The sequence below is a fragment of the Mustelus asterias genome, chromosome 2, assembly GCF_964213995.1.
Source record: "Mustelus asterias chromosome 2, sMusAst1.hap1.1, whole genome shotgun sequence".
Classification (NCBI taxonomy): Eukaryota; Metazoa; Chordata; class Chondrichthyes; order Carcharhiniformes; family Triakidae; genus Mustelus; species Mustelus asterias.
In genome coordinates, this window is record NC_135802.1 from 5,886,399 (window position 1) to 5,907,178 (window position 20,780).

General features: G+C 46.8%; 1 protein-coding gene across 2 annotated transcripts in view; it reads right to left on the reverse strand.

Annotated features, from left to right (window-relative positions):
- Nucleotides 1-19,980, reverse strand: part of adck5 (aarF domain containing kinase 5) — an 85,098-nt gene extending 65,118 nt beyond the window's left edge. Inside the window, exon 1 of one of the 2 annotated variants that reach the window (XM_078230468.1) lies at nt 19,879-19,980. In XM_078230468.1, the coding sequence (XP_078086594.1) occupies nt 19,879-19,902 (24 nt within the window). In that variant the 5' untranslated portion in view covers nt 19,903-19,980. The remainder of the gene's footprint in view (nt 1-19,878) is intronic. The other variant, XM_078230475.1, reaches the window with a different exon arrangement.
- Nucleotides 19,981-20,780: the final 800 nt, after the last annotated feature.

Below are 20,780 nucleotides of genomic sequence, written 5' to 3' on the forward strand. Positions count from 1 at the left end.
GGCAACGCAGGTGGAGAAGGTAGTCAAGAAGGCATGCTTGCCTTCATCAGCTGGGGCATTGAGTTTAAAAATTGGCAAGTCATGTTGCAGCTTCATAGAACCTTAGTTAGGCCGCACTTGGGAATATAGTGTTCAATTCTGGTCACTACACTTCCAGAAAGATGTGGAGACTTTGGAGAGGGTACAGAAAAGATTTACCAGGATGTTGCCTGGTATGGGGGGCATTAGCTGAAGGAGGAAAAATATACAGATGGGTACACATAAGATGATGGCCTGGCACACAAACAGTCACCTGGGAAAGAGACATTAAACAGACACTGACTTTCAGTACAAACAGCCACCCGAGATTAAAACAAAGGACAGACAGCTATCCAAAGTTAAACATGCAGGAATCAAATCCTACAGGAAGCCAGCCAGGGCTTAAAGATAAGGACAATACGGATAGATAATGAGATTAACTACAGGTGGGATCGGGAATACATAACTGCAGGAAAACCAATTACTGTCAACTACTGTATGAATAGACCGAAACTAAAGTCATTGATAGTCACTGACGTAGGAAATGTATCCATTCATAGGACAATGTGATGTTAACATGCTTATGTCTGTATCTGTCTATAATGATGTGTTGATGTGTTTAACGATCGATCACCTACTTGATTACAATGATGTGATAATGGCTAGATGTCCGGTCCATCTATTGTGTAAAGGGTATAAAGATGGACCGCTCCTATTGTCTCATTGAGAGAAGGTTTTGCTGCTTGTTAGTGCCTTTTCTCCACGAAGCTTCGTTAAATAAAACTGTATTGTTGAAACCTTCAAATCTGACTCACAAGTGGCATTTTTCCCACAACAATTGGCGTAGTCGGCAGGATCCTATTACTGGTGAGATCGATTGGCCATGATCGGAGCCAGGGTAGAGATCACTGAATCTGAGAGAGTCAGACAAGGTCAAGAATACAGTTTGCAAGGGGTTAAACTTAAGGGGTATTTGTAGTAATAAGTATTGTTATATATGATATAGTGATAAGTACTAACTGCTGATAGTGATAAGTAACTGTTGCTTGTGCTGACCAACAAAGAGGACAAGGTAGTGCCGGTCTCAAAACCCTGCCTTGGACCGGTTGTTAAGAGGAGGAATCTCCCACACGAAGGTCAGGAGATTGAAGTGTGGCAAGAGACACCAAGGGCACTTAGGATTGTGAAGCCCAAGTGGCAGAGGTCGGTTAACATCAAACTCTGTAGTGGCGAACAAACGCAGAGTTGTTATCTGATTGCATGAAAGTTTGAAAAGTTGGGAACTGTACCGTCAATGTTGTGAAAAGCGGGGCGGAAAAGGAACTTGATCAACTCTGACCTAAACCGGACTCCGGTGGAGAAGCACATTGCCGAGGTGGTAATAGTGGAAGCCGTGCATATAACTTGAAATCCTGTAACGGTAGTGAAACACGGTGCTAGAATAGTAATAGTGGCCGGGGGTAGTGAAATCCCTACGGTAGAGAGCACACTTTACTAGCAAGTAATCATGGCCGGGGTTAGTGGAGTCTGCGAAATGGCAGATAATGAAGTTAAAAGGGGACTTGCAGGATCCCTCATTGAAATTTACATGACAGACAGGAAAGAGTTAATAAAGAGAATGCAAAAGGATGGCTGGGATACTTCTCACACCTTAGAGCAGCAGAGAGAGTGGATAGATAAAGAAAAGAGAAACAAGACAAAGAAGATAGGAGTAATGTTAACACATCAGTTAGCTGGTCTAATTCAGCTAGTAGTCGCCTCTACTAAGAAGTGGAGAGAAGATAAAGAAAGGATTAGAGAATTAGAATCCCGAGTGAGGGAACTGGAGAAGCAAAACCAGGTATTAGAAGAGAAGCAATGGAGAGGGGAAACTGTTCCTCTACCTCCTTACGAATCCACACAGCAGGAACCAACCGCTCCCCTAGAGGAGTGGGAAGCGCTAGAACACAACTTAGCACCGGTAACCCGAGGGGGAACAAATGCGCGACCAAAGGCAACTTATCAACCCTTCACCCCAGGTGAGAGACAGCAGATAATGGCTTCCCTGGGTAAATTACAACCTAGAAGTGCAAACACTAAATTCTGGGAAGAATTAGACACAATCTGGGTAAGACACCAATTACACCTGAGAGACGTACACCAGCTGGTCAGGGCAGCCTGTCCAGCGGATAAGTGGAGGCAGGTAGCAAGTGGACCCGCCGCTCCTCCAGCACAGGATTATAATGGGGGACGGTGGACACATGCAATCGCCCTAACATCGGAGATAGATGCCCAACAGGCACCCTTCACCCAGTTTAAAGCAGAGATTCAGAGGGTATTAGGGAATGCTCCCACTAATTGGAGCAGAATTACCACAACAAAACAGTTAAAAGGGTAAGGAGCTCCTGAATATGGGGAACGATTGTTCCAGGTATATCAAGTGTGCTCAGGACAAGGGAACCCAGGTCGAGGGGATCGAGCGTTCATCCAGGCTTTTAAGGATGGACTCTCCAGCGCTCACCAGGTCATCCTAAAAATGGGAGTGATTATGTCCCAAGATTACGATGAATTGGTAGAGTGGGCTAGCGGAGTACCGGGAGAAGAGAAATCCCAGGCAAGAACAAGGCTAGAAAGAGTAGCAGCCGACAGTAATGGGAAAGGAACAAAGTCTAAACTGACTTGCCACAATTGTGGCCGGCAAGGACACTTTGCGAGGGATTGCGGGACTCCACGGAAAGGGAACAGATTTGGGAACAGTGGGAAACATTGCAGCCACTGTAATAAATATGGACACACAGAAGCAGTGTGTTGGAATAAGCATGGGAAACCCCCGACCCGATCCATGACCACAGCAGAACTGGAGGAACCACAGGACCTCCGGGGTCAGCAAGATTGACGGTCTGCAGCCCCCATCCACAAGGGTAAGGAGGGGGGAAGGATTTACGTGTCAGCACTAGTAGGGGGCAGGCAATGTGAGATGCTAGTGGACACAGGAGCATCCGAATCTGTCACCGACCTACCCTTACCCACTACAAATAAAATGATTTACCTGGCCGGGATAGGAGGGAACAAAACACCCGCCTACCTGAGCGAGACCACGTTAGTAGAGATAAATAATCTGTATATACCAATGAGGTTTTATGTGTGCAAAAATAACAAGGGTACAATAATGGGAAATGATCTGATGAAAGTATAAAAGTAGAGTATAAAAGAAAGTATAAAAGTAGAGTATAAAAGCTGGAGTCTGATGATGCAGCTGTACAGAACGCTGGTTAGGCCACATTTGAAGTACTGCGTCCAGTTCTGGTCGCCGCACTACCAGAAAGACGTGGAGGCGTTAGAGAGAGTGCAGAGAAGGTTTACCAGGATGTTGCCTGGTATGGAGGGTCTTAGCTATGAGGAGAGATTGGGTAAACTGGGGTTGTTCTCCCTGGAAAGACGCAGAATGAGGGGAGATCTAATAGAGGTGTACAAGATTATGAAGGGGATAGATAGGGTGAACGGTGGGAAGCTTTTTCCCAGATCAGAAGTGACGTTCACGAGGGGTCACGGGCTCAAGGTGAGAGGGGCGAAGTATAACTCAGATATTAGAGGGATGTTTTTTACACAAAGGGTGGTGGGGGCCTGGAATGCGCTGCCAAGTAGGGTGGTGGAGGCAGGCACGCTGACATCATTTAAGACTTACCTAGATAGTCACATGAGCAGCCTGGGAATGGAGGGATACAAACGATTGGTCTAGTTGGACCAAGGAGCGGCACAGGCTTGGAGGGCCGAAGGGCCTGTTTCCTGTGCTGTACTGTTCTTTGTTCTTTGAAAGAATATGAGATTCTGATAGACTGTGGAAAAGGAGAATTAATCCGGCCAAGACAGGATGGTCGGAAAACGAGAATAGGGAAACTTACAAGTCACTTCGAAAATATTACGGTGGCCACAGTCATCACCAGAAATTGGGAATTAGAAACAGGAGGGTTCGGAGCCATCTGTGACTCCGTCCCCGGAGTATGGGCTAAAACAAAGTTAGATACCAGTTTGACTAAAACGGACCCAATAAAGGTACCGGGACCGGAGCATAAGCCACACCGACAATACCCAATCAAACCAGAGGCAGAGAAAGCTGTGGTGGAGATAGTTAAAGGATTAGTAGAAAGGGGGATTCTGAGAGAAACCACAAGCACCACTAACTCCCCAACATGGCCAGTGAGCAAGCCTGGCGGAGGCTATAGGCTCACGATAGATTACACCGGACTCAATAAAGTCACGTCCAAATTGCACCCCATTGTAGCAAGCCCTTCGACAATCCTGAATGGACTGTCACAGGAGCATAAAATATTCACAGTATTGGACATAGCCAACGGATTCTGGTCCTTACCATTGGATCCTGAATCCCAAGACAAATTCACCTTTACAGTGGGAGACAAGCAGTACACTTGGACTCGTTTACCACAGGGATTCCACAACAGCCCCGCTATATTCCATCGAGCAATGAGTGACATCCTGAACAGAGTAGAACTGCCAGAGGGTAGTACGGTCCTACAATATGTAGACGATATCCTGGTAGCTTCAGAGTCCAAGTCAGGACATCAAAAAGCCTTATATTTAGTACTGAATGAATTAAAAGCCGCAGGGTTAAAGGTGAGCCCCAAAAAGGCACAAATCAGGAAAACACAGGTCCTATACCTCGGACACCTTATATCCCAAGGACTTAAAGAAATGTCAACGGACCGAAAGAAGGCAATAGAACAAATGCCGCAACCCGTCACCGTAAGAGGGGTCAGAAAGGTGCTAGGACTATTCAACTATAGCCGGAGTTTCATCCCAGGGTTCGCAAAATTAACAGAACCCATACAAAGACTAGTCAAAGGGGGAAAACCAGCTTTAGATCCCATAGAATGGGGACCCGAGCAGGAAGAGGCTTACACTAAACTAAAAACTGAACTGATATCAGCCCCCGGACTAGGATTACCCGATTCTAATAAGGGCTTCCATATCCACTGTAGTAATGAGGGAGGGTTCTATTCCGCCGTGGTAACACAAGACCATGGCGACAGAAAGAAACCCATAGGATATTATTCCACAGCAGAAGGGCCGGTAGTCACCGGACTGCCAAGGTGCATAGCCGCCTTGGATTGCGCCGCCTGGGCTGTAAAGGTTAGCGAGCCAGTAATCATGGCAGGGAATATAACCCTTCACACCAAACACACCTTGGTGGAAATATTGAACACGGGAAAACTAAGGTCAGTCTCAAACATGAGAAGGGCTAAGTGGGAAGCTGTCCTCCTACCTCCAAGCAAGTCCGTGATAATAATAAGGGATACAGGGAATAACCCAGCAGAAGGGATTTTAGATGAAGGAGAGCCACACAATTGTGAAGATGTAGATAGGGACGAGGAAGAGGGTAAGATAAAGGATATATCCTTAATAACAGCTGAGGAGACCTTTTTTGTGGATGGGTCACGCAAATATGTGGAAGAATCACCCCGAACAGGGTGGGCAGTAGTGAATGACAAATTAGAGACAGTAAGGTCAGGAAGGATTGACGGAGGTCTATCCGCGCAAGTGGCAGAACTAGTGGCACTCACACAGGCACTAGAGTTACCTAAAGGTAAAACGGTAAACATCTATACAGACAGTCGCTATGCGTTCGGAATCATACATGACTACATGTCAGCATGGGGAAGAAGAGGGTTCATAACCACAGGAGGGACCCCTGTTAAGCACAAGCAAAGAATTGAGGCATTATTGAGAGCTAGCGAGAAACCTAGAGAAACCGCAGTAATCAAAATTAAAGCGCGCCAGAAAGAGCCAGGAAGAGATAACCCGGACTGGTTAAATTACAAAGGGAACCAAGCCGCAGACAGGGCGGCACAGTTAGCCTTAGGACAGGAGACAATTGGCGAGCTGCCAATAGCAGCAACAGAACAGACAGGAGACGAAATAGATATTCGGGACTTACATGAGGATACCCCAAGGGAGGAAAAGGAGAAATGGAAAGCACAGGGAGCAGCCAAAGGGACTGATAACATTTGGAGATGGGAAGATAAGGTAATAGCACCAGAGTGCATACAAAACACCCTATTGGAACTACACCATGGACTCCCACATGTGGGTAGAGAGGCCATGATAACTAGTATAGGAAAGGAATGGTGGTGGAAAGGAATGGGAAGAGATATAGCCCGACACTGTCACCGATGCGTGACGTGCGCGCAACACAACCCTGGTAGAACCATAAAAATTAAAATGGGACACCAGCCAAGACCAAAGGGACCCTGGGAACATCTGCAAATAGATTTCACAGGGCCACTACCACAATCCCATGGCAAAACTTATTGTCTGGTTATTATAGACCAGTTCACCAGGTGGGTAGAAGCGTTCCCTACTACAAATTGTACTGCTACCACGGTGGCTAGGATATTGGCAGAAGAGGTAATCCCGAGATGGGGTGAACCCCTACAAATCAATTCGGACCAAGGGACGCACTTCACCAGAAAGGTGGTAAAACAGTATGCCAATAGGGATAAAACAAAAATTTCACATTTTTTCACAATTTCACAACTATCAGGAGATATGTTCTGGAATGGTGGAACGCATGAATAGAACATTAAAAAATGCATTAGCTAAAGCCATACAAACATCGGGAAAAATGTGGACAGAGGTATTGCCCATTATACTAATGAGATTAAGGGCTACCACAAACCGGACCACTGGATTAACCCCTTATGAGCTAATGACAGGACGGGTGATGCAATTACCCGAAAGCATCATAACAGGTGGGACCGATGTAGGTCCACTAAAAGATAAAATCAGGAGATATGTTCTGCAACTAAGCACCCAACTAAAAGGGATGCGCAAATTGGTAAATGACAATCAGGAATTAAAAGACGCACAGAGAGAGCTTGAAATGCTCCCTGATGTCCCAACAGCGGGAAGTCGCGTCCGAGTAAAGACATTACCTGACAAACCAGAGTTTTCACCAAAATGGAATGGGCCATATGAAGTTATAATTAGTGGAGACACCTGTGCCTGTATAGACATAAGAAGGAAAGGGGTCTGGAAGCATTGGACACAGCTAAAAAGATACAAGGGGACAAATAAGTAATTAAATTGATGAACTAACAAAAATGCTTTCCTCAACACAGGCAAAGACTGCAAGCAAGAACGACTGGCGCGCGCGGGTTGAATAGCTAATATAACTTGTAAAGATTATATGAATTATAGTGTTAGGTTTGATATTTGATCATTGCGAATATATATGTAATCTTGTATGTAACTGTACTACTTTGCGTTGTCACGACTGTAAATTTGGATCGGAGGATAACTTGTTTTACAAAGCTCACATACATTTACACGGGAATCGAACTGTATGTTACCCGTTAGCACAATTGGTTGAAGCCCTATTTGTAGCCACCTCTGGGTGGACCCCTCATGACTTATATACTGTAGATACATCAGATACACCCTGTAAGGGACAAATTGGCAAATATAAAAGAGGTATACAGGGGAGATGTGTGGCACTTGTAAACCCCACAGATCCTGTGTGCAGGGGTTCCAACAGGGGGAAGGAAAAGCTTGTTCAGATACTGCAAGCTATCCGTTTTGTTTTACGGGGCAGGGATGGGGATGTGCCTATGCCTTGGTCCCTAAGAATGATGCCTGCGTACAGACGCAGTGCGTCCATCAACATTGTCGGGTTAATAAGGGACAGTTTACTTGCACTTGTGATGAACAGAAATGTCTGAATATAACTGCGGGAAGACAGCTTATTTGTGGACAATGCAATGGAACTCGCGTAAGCTCAGCCAAATGGACATACCCATTTGATATTTACCAGGTGGTGGGATCAAACGGGGAGTCAAGTACACCGAACAATTGGCAATATGAACAAACTCATAATCAAGACACTAAATGTTACCGGGCTAAGAAGGGATGTGTGTTCCTCTTCAATGGTACTTACATGACAGAAACACCAAACCTCCCAAACCGTTTTGCAGTAGGAACAATCGGACCACTGACTGTTCCATGCCCTCAGAAGGGGCATATTCGGAGGAGAATAGTAACTCGGGCTATCAGCAAAGAATTCTGCGCTGACTGGGAAGCCCCGGGCACAATGGGATCCTCACTGGGATATGGGTTCCTTGGAGCCTTATCTCTGAGGGGGGCAGCAGGAGTGATTAGTGCAAAGAATAGGAATCATATTGTTTGTGGACTAACAGTCCTGGGAAACAGCACTTCAAAAGCACTAGAGGCTGTTAACCAAGAAATGGCTGAACTGAGAATATATACACAACAGACACGATACGCAGTGGACTATCAGTTAGCACAAGGGGGAGTGTGTACAATTATAGGCAATAAATGCATAACCCATGTCACAGACGAGTCCTATAACATTACACAGGTCATCAATAGCATCAGAGAACAATTTGATAGCTTCAGACAGGGACCCAAGAGAGGAAGTAACTGGCTGGAATGGCTCGAGGGGGGGTCCTGGGAATCTTACTTATTACATGGATTGGTCATGCTCATTTCAATTGTAATTGTCTGTTGTCTCATTGTTGGATGCCGAAAAGTCTGTTGCAAGGTGATGGTGACTAGAATTGTGCCAGGAGCCAGTGTATACATCGAAGAAGAAACCCCGATGAAGATCCCCGAAGACATCAGAAGAAACGAAGAAGGAAAGAAGAAGAACAAAGAATTATACATATGAAAATTGTATTATTGGTCTAAGGATTAGTGAAACTCATAATCCGACCAAAAGTGGGGAACTGAAGGAGGAAAAATATACAGATGGGTACACATAAGGGATAGGATTTATAGTTATTTGGAGAGTAATGAATTGATAGGTGATAGTCAGCATGGTTTTGTGGCAGGTAGGTCGTGCCTTACTAACCTTATTGAGTTTTTTGAGAAAGTGACCAAGGAGGTGGATGGGGGCAAGGCAGTGGACGTGGTATATATGGATTTTAGTAAGGCGTTTGATAAGGTTCACCATGGTAGGCTTCTGCAGAAAATGCAGATGTATGGGATTGGGGGTGATCTAGGAAATTGGATCAGGAATTGGCTAGCGGATAGGAAACAGAGGGTGGTGGTTGATAGTAAATATTCATCATGGAGTGCGGTTACAAGTGGTGTACCTCAGGGATCTGTTTTGGGGCCACTGCTGTTTGTAATATTTATTAATGATCTGGATGAGGGTATAGTTGGGTGGATTAGCAAATTTGCTGATGACACCAAAGTCGGTGGTGTGGTAGACAGTGAGGAAGGGTGTCGTAGTTTGCAGGAAGACTTAGACAGGTTGCAAAGTTGGGCCGAGAGGTGGCGGATGGAGTTTAATGCGGAGAAGTGTGAGGTAATTCACTTTGGTAGGAATAACAGATGTGTTGAGTATAGGGCTAACGGGAGGACTTTGAATAGTGTGGAGGAGCAGAGGGATCTAGGTGTATGTGTGCATAGATCCCTGAAAGTTGGGAATCAAGTAGATAAGGTTGTTAAGAAGGCATATGGTGTCTTGGCGTTTATTGGTAGGGGGATTGAATTTAGGAGTCGTAGCGTTATGTTGCAACTGTACACAACTCTGGTGCGGCCGCACTTGGAGTACTGTGTGCAGTTCTGGTCCCCACATTACAGGAAGGATGTGGAGGCTTTGGAGAGGGTGCAGAGGAGGTTTACCAGGATGTTGCCTGGTATGGAGGGGAGATCCTATGAGGAGAGGCTGAGGGATTTGGGATTGTTTTCGCTGGAAAGGCGGCGGCTAAGAGGGGATCTTATTGAAACATATAAGATGATTAGAGGTTTAGATAGGGTGGATAGTGATAGCCTTTTTCCTCTGATGGAGAAATCCAGCACGAGGGGGCATGGCTTTAAATTGAGGGGGGGTAGTTATAGAACCGATGTCAGGGGTAGGTTCTTTACCCAGAGGGTGGTGAGGGATTGGAATGCCCTGCCAGCATCAGTAGTAAATGCGCCTAGTTTGGGGGCGTTTAAGAGATCCGTAGATAGGTTCATGGACGAAAAGAAATTGGTTTAGGTTGGAGGGTCACAGTTTTTTTTTAACTGGTCGGTGCAACATCGTGGGCCGAAGGGCCTGTTCTGCGCTGTAATGTTCTATGTTCTATGTTCTATGTTCTATAAGATGATGGCCTGGCACACAAACAGTCACCTGGGGAAGAGACATTAAACAGACACTGACTTTCAGTACAAACAGCCACCCGAGATTAAAACATAAAGGACAGACAGCTATCCAAAGTTAAACATGCAGGAATCAAATCCTACAGGAAGCCAGCCAGGGCTTAAAGATAAGGACAATACGGATAGATAATGAGATTAACTACAGGTGGGATCGGGAATACATAACTGCAGGAAAACCAATTACTGTCAACTATTGTATGAATAGACCGAAACTAAAGTCATTGATAGTCACTGACGTAGGAAATGTATCCATTCATAGGACAATGTGATGTTAACATGCTTATGTCTGTATCTGTCTGTATTTGTCTATAATGATGTGTTGATGTGTTTAACGATCGATCACCTATGTGATTACAACGATGTGATAATGGCTAGATGTCCAGTCCATCTATTGTGTAAAGGGTATAAAGATGGACCGCTCCTATTGTCTCATTGAGAGAAGGTTTTGCTGCTTGTTAGTGCCTTTTCTCCACGAAGCTTCGTTAAATAAAACTGTATTGTTGAAACCTTCAAGTCTGACTCACAAGTGGCATTTTTCCCACAACATAGCTATGAGGAGAGGTTAGAGAAACTTGGTTTGTTCTCACTGGAACGATGGAGGTTGAGGGGCAATCTGATAGAAGTCTACAAGATTATGAGGGGCGTGGACAGAGTGGATAGACAGAAGCTTTTTCCCAGGGTGGAAGAGTCAATTACTAGGGGGCATAGGTTTAAGATGCGAGGGGCAAGGTTTAAAGGAGATGTACGAGGCAGATTTTTTACACAGAGGGTGGTGGGTGCCTGGAACTCGCTGCCGGGGGAGGTAGTGGAAGCAGATATGATAGTGAGTTTTAAGGGGCATCTGAACAAATACATGAATAGGATGGGAATCGAGGGATATGGTCCCCGGAAGCATAGGGGGTTTTAGTTCAGTCAGGCAACATGGTTGGTGCAGGCTTGGAGGGCCAAAGGGCCTGTTCCTGTGCTGTAATTTTCTTTGTTCTCTTCTGCCATTTTCTCCACTATTCCCCATAACTCTTGATGTCATTAATATCCAGAAATCTATCGATACATGGTGAATGATAGAACTTCAAGAGTCCTCTTGGGTAGAGAATTTGGTCTCTCAACTTTTTGTTTCAGATTTCCAGTGCCTGCAGTATTATGCGAGATGAATAGAGGGCAATGGATTGCCATTATCTAAGAAGGAATATTGACAAACGTTATCGGATTGCCAAAAAAATGATGAAAGAACTCAAAAATCTTTTTAGGCTGAGGCCGTTGGAGCCTGGAATGTTTTGCAACAGGAAGCAAATGAGGCAAAAAATATTGCATATTATAAAAAAGAGTGAATAAGGTTTCAATAAGGTTTATCATACAGGGCTACAGTGAGAGGACAGGGCAGAAGGATTAGCTTGGGATCAATTCTGAACTCTAGGTAGGGAGATTTATGCAGGACTACGGGAAGTGTGTGCGGCAAATAGATCCGTTTTGAAAAGACTCCAGCAAAGAGCTGGCACAGACACAATGAGCTGACTCGCCCCCTTCTGTGCTGCAAAATTAATAGTTATTCCAAATAAAAATCAGCTGAGGTTCTGTTTAGGGAAGAGAAGGTTTGGGGGAGGGGGAAAAAACAGGGATAGATTACCAAGCGCCAGAACAGACATCAAGCCAATGGCGATGGTCCTCCTTATTCCCTAGCTGACATCTGCAGATTAAAGCAGCTATTTATAGATGTTCTGCAGGAACAGTCTGAATTATGTTGGGCAGTCAGGGACAAGACACAGCCTGGTGTGATTGCACAGGACGGTAGGGCAAAGGTGAAGGAAACTTTTACTGTACTCAATCATAGAAAGTTTATGGCTCAGAATCACTTGGCTCATCGTGCTGTTGCCGCCAATAAAATTAGTATTTTGCCTCGGTTTTCACAGAGGAAAAGGACCTGGGTGGATGTACTGCGGGCTTGCGGTGGACTGAAAAGATTGAGTATGTGGACTTTAAGAAAGAGGTTGTGCTGGAATCTTTGAATGGCATCAAGATAGATAAGTCGCCGGGTCCAGATGGGATGTACCCCAGGTTACTGTGGGAGGCGAGGGAAGAGATTGCAGAGCCTCTGGCGATGATCCTTGCGTCGTCGATGGAGACAGGAGAGGTGCCGGAGGATTGGAGGATTACGGATGTGGTTCCTATTTTCAAGAAGGGGAATAGGGATAGCCCAGGAAATTACCGACCGGTGAGTCTAACCTCAGTGGTTAGTAAGCTGATGGAGAAGATCCTGAGGGACAAGATTTATGAGCATTTAGAGAGGTTGAGTATGCTTGAGAATACTCAGCACGGCTTTGACAAAGGCAGATCGTGCCTTACGAGCCTGGTGGAGTTCTTCAAAAATATGACTAAACACATTGACGAAGGAAAGCGGTAGATGTGGTTTATATGGATTTTAGCAAGGCGTTCGATAAGGTCCCCCATGCAAGGCTTCTAGAAAAAGTGAGAGGGCATGGGATCCAAGGTGCTGCTGCCCTGTGGATCCAGAACTGGCTTTCCCAAAGGACCCTGGACCACATTGTCTGTACCTTTAAGACCTGGCTGGCTGTAGAGATTTGCATTCTAATTAGTATTCTGTAACTTGATTTCTGTGTCTGTGCACTGTTGGAGAACAGATATCCACTCCATCTGACGAAGGAGCAGTGCTCCGAAAGCTTATGGTATTTGCTATCAAGTAAACCTGTTGGACTTTAACCTGGTGTTGTGAGACTTCTTACTGTGCTTTCCCAAAGGAGGCAGAGAGTGTGTATAGATGGGTCTTTTTCTAAATGGAGGTCGGTCACCAGTGGTGTGCCCCAGGGATCTGTTCTGGGACCCTTGCTGTTTGTCATTTTCATAAATGACCGGGATGAGGAAGTGGAGGGATGGGTTGGTAAGTTTGCCGACGACACGAAGGTTGGTGGGGTTGTGGATAGTCTGGAGGGATGTCAGAAGTTACAGAGGGGCATAGATAGGATGCAAGACTGGGCGGAGAAGTGGCAGATGGACTTCAACCCAGATAAATGCGTAGTGGTCCATTTTGGCAGGTCAAATGGGATGAAGGAGTACAATATAAAGGGAAAGACTCTTAGTACTGTAGAGGATCAAAAGGACCTTGGGGTCTGGGTCCATAGGACTCTAAAATCGGCCCCGCAGGTGGAGGAGGTGGTTAAGAAGGCATATGGTGTGCTGGCCTTTATCAATCGAGGGACTGAGTTTAGGAGTCCGGGGATAATGATGCAGCTATATAAGACCCTCGTCAGACTCCACTTGGAGTACTGTGCTCAGTTCTGGTCACCTCATTACAGGAAGGATGTGGAAATGATTGAAAGGGTGCAGAGGAGATTTACAAGGATGTTGCCTGGATTGAGTGGCATGCCTTAAGGATAGGCTGAGGGAGCTCGGTCTTTTCTCCTTGGAGAGACGTAGGATGAGAGGAGACCTAATAGAGGTATATAAGATGTTGAGAGGCATAGATCGGGTGGACTCTCAGAGGCTTTTTCCCAGGGTGGAAATGGCTGCTACGAGAGGACATAGGTTTAAGGTGCTGGGGTGTAGGTACAGGGGAAATGTTAGGGGGAAGTTTTTCAAACAGAGGGTGGTGGGCGAGTGGAATCGGCTGCTGTCAGTGGTGGTGGAGGCAAACTCAATAGGGACTTTTAAGAGACTCCTGGATGAGTACATGGGACTTAATAGGATGGAGGGTTATAGGTAGGCCTAGAAGGTAGGGATATGTTCGGCAGAACTTGTGGGGCCAAAGGGCCTGTTTGTGCTGTAGTTTTTCTATGTTTCTATAAAATGAGCTGGACAGCTCACTGGGAGAGTTGGTGCCACAGACCAGGTTGAGGGAAGAGGGCATCTATGCTGATGGTATTGTATAGTCACTGCCTTCAGTTATTTGTTTATATAATGCGGAGCGAATCAAACTGTGAATGGGGACCTCAGGAGGTGGCCGAGATGGATCATCCACTCAACACTTCTGGCTGAAGATTGTTGTAAATGCTTTGTTCTTTGCATTGATGTGCTGGGATGTCCCATCAATGAGAATGGGCACTGTAGCAGTTCAGGAAGGTGGCTCACCACCACCTTCTCAAGGGCAATAAGGGCTGGCAACAAACTCTCGCCAATCCAGTGATTTTGGCATTCCATGAAAGAATTTTTTTTTAAATGTGGGAGGTTAGAAGGCTGGCCAAGAGGGCATTTATATATTTGAATCTAGAGGTGACCATGGTGCTGAAACATCTCCTGACCACGCTATCGTCTGATGACACATCGGGACCCAGAATGAAAAAACAGAAAGATTAGGAGTCTCATCTCAACTAACCTTCTCTCCTCACCTGGAAGCATTAAATGTGGGTGAGGAGAAGCTGGAAGGGAGGAAGAAGCAGTCTAATAAAAGACTTTGGGACGTAGCCACAACCTGCAGATATATTTTCCTGAATAATACCTGATTCTTTCCTCACCATTGGAAAATACAGAAGTCCTTTGAACCTGCAGGTTCAAAGGACTTCTGTATTTTCCAATGGTGATGAAGATTATGACAGATCATTTATCCTGACGCCACTTTCCCACACTATCCCAATATCCTTTGATACCATTATTATCGATTTCTGTCTTGAACATGCTCAATGATTGAGCCTCCATGGCCCTCTGGGGTAGAGAATTTTAAAGATTCACAACTCGAGTGAAGAAAATAGGGAGAGTGGGAGAGAGAAAAAAACTTTGAGAATTTCCCCCCATCTTTGTTCCTCAGAAATGGAGGCACTGGAGCCCAATTCAGAGCTAAATTGTTCTTGCAAAAAATTCAATTTCAGCATATCCCGACATAATTCGAATCATAGAATCCCAACAGTGCAGGAGGAGGCCATTCGGCCCATAGAGCCTGCACCAACAACAATCCCACCCAGGCCCTATCCCCAGAACCCCACGTATTTATCCTGCTAGTACCCCCCGACACTAATCACAGAAATCACAGAAACCCTACAGTACAGAAAGAGGCCATTTGGCCCATCGAGTCTGCACCGACCACAATCCCACCCAGGCCCTAGCCCCATATATTTACCCACTAATCCCTCTAACCTACACATCTCAGGACACTAAGGGCAATTTAGAATGGCCAATCAACCTAACCCGCACATCTTTGGTCTGTGGGAGGAAACCGGAGCACCCGGAGGAAACCCACGCAGACACGAGGAGAATGAGCAAACTCCACACAGACAGTGACCCAAGTCGGGAATCGAACCCAGGTCCCTGGAGCTGTGAAGCAGCAGTGCTAACCACTGTGCTACCGTGCCGCCTAAGGGGCAATTTAGCATGGCCAAACTAACCCACACATCTTTGAACTGTGGGAAGAATCCGGAGCAGCCGGAGGAAATCCATGCAGACACGGGGAGAACATGCAAACTCTACACAGTCACCCAAAGCCAAAATCGAACCCGGGTTCCTGGTGCTGTGAGGTGGCAGTGCCAACCACTCCACCATGTCGTCCCCATTAGCCTTGGCAGCAATCAATGTCTTTCAAACACTGAATCATTAAGAGTCATGAGGCTGAATTGGTTCTGTGCATAGTTGCTTACACAGCAGCAACTGCTAGCTACAGACTTGAAATCACAAAACTGTCACTTAGCTCTTACTGCCTGGATGTATTTTTGAAGGTTTCAGTACATGACCTCTCACCTCTAACATCCCTAGGCCACACTGGTCATCTGCCTATGTTTGTTTTGCTGTAATGTCGGACAACATGAAATTCTCTTGCCGGGAACTGTGAAGAGACACGAGTGGTAGATTAGAAAGTTTGCATAATGTCTAGCAGAGGAGCACTGATAGGGGATGCAAAGTAAAAATGTCACAGGAACACAAGTATTACATAATATTAAAATACAAGACAAAAGCACATTTACATCACACCTTCCATAACCTTTAGCTGTCTCAGAGCTCTTCAAACCAATTAAGTACTGTCATTATTTTATTGCAAGATAAACAGCAGCCAAAACAAACACGATAACATCTCAGAAATAAGATGATTTCAAATGGAAATTAGATGGACACTTGAAGGAAACAAATCCACAGAGTTACAGGGATCAAGCAGGTGAATGGGACTGATTTGATTGCTCCACGGCGATCAGTATAGACACAATTCTGTGCCGTAAATGGCTCCACGACTCTATAAACAGACTAGATAATTTGCTTGTTACGATGGTTGGCCCTGGGAAAACTCCTATGTTCTGTGCTGTTAGGGAGGGAGTTCCAGGATTTTGACCCAGCGACAATGAAGAAGCAGTGAATTCCAAGTCGGGATGGTCTATGATGTGCAGGGTAACTTCCCATGCATTAGCTGCTCGTCTTGCTGAATGGTGGAGATAATGTGTTTGGAAAGTGCTTTGAATTAGACTTGGCAAGTTGCTGCAGTGCATTTTGTACATATTACACAATGTTGCCACTGTGCATTCTTGGTGGTGATGGGAGTGAATGTTTAAGATGCTGGATGGGTTGCCAGTCAGTCTGCTTTGTTTTTCCACACGATACAACAGGTAGGGATCTTGGTTAAACATTGCATCTGAAGAACAACGTAATGCTTCCTCGGTATCGCACAGGATTGCTAGTGTCTTTTTTGTCCTCTTATCTCTGGAATGGGGCTCATAACTCAACCTTCTGAAGATAATGTTTCCAAAATACCTCACTGGTTGTGAAGTGCTTTGGGCTACTTTGTGGTTTTAAATAGATTATTTTCCTTCTTCACATCCAGGCTGTCATTATGTCTGCCCCTATCACAACCAGGGTACAGCCGGCACTCTGCCCCTTTCAATCACAATGTGGAGATGCCGGCATTGGACTGGGGTAAACACAGTAAGAAGTCTCACAACACCAGGTTAAAGTCCAACAGGTTTATTTGGTAGCAAAAGCCACTAGCTTTCGGAGCGCTGCTCCTTCGTCAGGTGGGTGGGAGTTCTGTTCACAAACAGGGCATATAAAGACACAAACTCAATTTACAAAATAATGGTTGGAATGCGAGTCTTTACAGGTAATCAACTCTCAAAGGTACAGACAATGTGAGTGGAGAGAGCGTTAAGCACAGGTTAAAGAGATGTGTATTGTCTCCAGACAGGACAGTTAGTGAGATTTTGCAAGCCTAGGCAAGCTGAAGTGTTCCCCAACAGGAAGAGAACAGTCTTGCCTGGTGATTGTCGAGCGATGTCCATTCATCCGCTGTCGTAGCGTCTGCATGGTCTCCCCAATGTACCATGCCTCGGGACATCCTTTCCTGCAGCGTATCAGGTAGACAACGTTGGCCGAGTTGCAAGAGTATGTACCATGTACCTGGTGGATGGTGTTCTCACGTGAGATGATGGCATCCGTGTCGATGATCCGGCACGTCTTGCAGAGATTGCTGTGCCAGGGTTGTGTGGTGTCATGGTCGCTGTTCTCCTGAAGGCTGGGTAGTTTGCTGTGGACAATGGTCTGTTTGAGGTTGTGCAGTTGTTTGAAGGCAAGAAGTGGGGGTGTGGGGATGGCCTTGGCAAGATGTTGGAACTGTCAATCGATGAACCTGTGCATGAAGATGTTGGCATATTGAGGTGCGAATTTGGTCCCCATGGAGGACGAAATTCGCACCTCAATATGCCAACATCTTCATGCACAGGTTCAAACAAGACCTCTTCACTGCACAGGACCTTCAACCGATGCTATACACTAGATACATCAATGACATTTTCTTCCTTTGGACTCATGGTGAACAATCATTGAAACAACTATATGATGACATCAACAAGTTCCATCCCACCATCAGACTCATCATGGACTACTCTCCGGAATCGGTTGCATTCTTGGACACACGCATCTCTATCAAGGACGGTCACCTCAGCACTTCACTGTGACGCAAGCCCACGGATGACTTCACGATGCTCCACTTCTCCAGCTTCCACCCTAAACATGTTAAAGAAGCCATCCCCTATGGACAAGCCCTCCGTATACACAGGATCTGCTCAGATGAGGAGGATCGCAACAGACACCTCCAGACGCTGAAAGATGCCCTCATAAGAACAGGATATGGTGCTCGACTCATCGATTGACAGTTCCGACGCGCCTCAGCAAAAAACCGCACCGACCTCCTCAGAAGACAAACACGGGAGTGGGCGGACAGAGTACCCTTCGTCGTCCAGTACTTCCCCGGAGCGGAGAAGCTACGACATCTTCTCCAGAGCCTTCAACATGTCATTGATGAAGACGAACATATCACCAAAGCCATCCCCACACCCCCACTTCTTGCCTTCAAACAACCGCACAACCTCAAACAGACTATTGTCTGCAGCAATCTACCCAGCCTTCAGGAGAACAGTGACCACGACACAACACAACCCTGGCACAGCAAACTCTACAAGACGTGCCGGATCATCGACACGGGTGCCATCATCTCACGTGAGAACACCATCCACCAGGTACATGGTACATACTCTTGCAACTCGGCGAACGTTGTCTACCTGATACGCTGCAGGAAAGGATGTCCCGAGGCATGGTACATTGGGGAGACCATGCAGACGCTACGACAACGGACGAATGAACACCGCTTGACAATCACCAGGCAAGAGTGTTCTCTTCCTGTTGGGGAACACTTCAGAGGTCATGGGCATTCGGCCTCTGATCTTCGGGTAAGCGTTCTCCAAGGCGGCCTTCACGACACACGACAGTGCAGAGTCGCTGAGCAGAAACTGATAGCCAAGTTCCGCACACGAGGACGGCCTCAACCGGGATCTTGGGTTCATGTCACACTATCTGTAACCCCCATGACTTGCCTGGGCTTGCAAAATCTCACTAACTGTCCTGTCTGGAGACAATACACATCTCTTTAACCTGTGCTTAACCCTCTCTCCACTCACATTGTCTGTACCTTTGAGACTTGATTACCTGTAAAGACTCGCATTCCAACCATTATTTTGTAAATTGAGTTTGTGTCTTTATTTGCCCTGTTTGTGAATAGAACTCCCACTAACCTGACAAAGGAGCAGCAAGCGCTCCGAAACCTAGTGGCTTTTGCTACCAAATAAACCTGTTGGACTTTAACCTGGTGTTGTGAGACTTGTTCCTATCAATCACAACCAGGGTAAAGCCCGCACTCTGCCCCTCTCACAACCAGGGTACAGCCTGCACTCTGCCCCTATCACAACCAGGGTACAGCCCGCACTCTGCCCCTATCACAACCAGGGTACAGCCCGCACTCTGCCCCTATCACAACCAGGGTAAAGCCCGCACTCTGCCCCTATCACAACCAGGGTACAGCCCGCACTCTGCCCCTATCACAACCAGGGTACAGCCCGTACTCTGTCCCTATCACAACCAGGGTACAGCCCGCACTCTGCCCCATCACAACCAGGGTACAGCCCGCACTCTGTCCCTATCACAACCAGGGTACAGCCCGCACTCTGCCCCTATCACAACCAGGGTACAGCCCGCACTCTGCCCCTATCACAACCAGGGTACAGCCCGCACTCTGCCCCTATCACAACCAGGGTACAGCCCGCACTCTGCCCCTATCACAACCAGGGTACAGCCCGCACTCTGCCCCTATCACTGACCCCAGTAAGGCCACCCTCACCATAACCTCTTGTTCTGAGCCGGCGCCAGCCCACCTCGCTTCACCCTCCCAGTCCGCCGAGCTCCAGTTAGGAATGGACCGATCAGAGCGGTTTCAGTGACCGACTTTACCTTGAGCAGCGCCTCCTTCGCCATGTTCCCGTCTCCCCTCCTAGCAACCAGTGCTGAACGTCCGAGGCTGCATCATTACGTCACTGCGTTCGCTTGACACTCAGTCACGTCGTGCGGGTCCGCCCCGCAGCACTCTGGGTATTGTAGTTTAACCCTCACGGTACCGGCTGTTTGTTTTCCCCGATTTCTGTTTAGTTTCCATGTTCAGGCTTTCCGGATGTTGGAAGCGATAAATATTTGGGAATCAAATGTTAAAGTGCGACGAAATATGTCCAGGGAATGTTTTTTTATCATTGGCATGGTGACACATCGGAAAGGAGATGGCGAGCTCGAGGCGCTTTTCCGGAACAGTTTGGGGAAGGGTGATCGGACACCGTTTGGGGCACGAGCAGCACGGAGAGGTAGGGATGATTTCACTAAGTGCCCAACTGAGGGAAAGCTGCTGTGCCGCCGCGGAGAGGGATCAGGACAACGCTGAGCACGTGCTGGCCGCTCCCAGCCAATCAGCCGGTCAGGATTCTCCCGCGCTCTGCGGCAGCTCGCGCTGCGGCGGTTGGGGTTTGAATTTGCCGCCCCCCTCCCTCCCCCTCCTCGCGCTTGCCGCGTGCGAGCGCTCCGCTGCCCGACTCCTCACTCACTCACCCCGCTGGCGGTGTCCTCCCTGCAGCCACTCAATACCTTTCTAAACTAGATGGTCCAGGATCAGAGGGAACTGAGTCAAAGAAAGAACAAAGAAAATTACAGCACAGGAACAGGCCCTTTGGCCCTCCAAGCCTGCACCGACCCTACTGCCCGACTTAACTAAAACCCCCTACCCTTCCGGAGGCCATATCCCTCCATTCCCATCCTATTCATGTATTTGTCGAGACGCCCCTTAAAACTCACTATCGTATTTGCTTCCA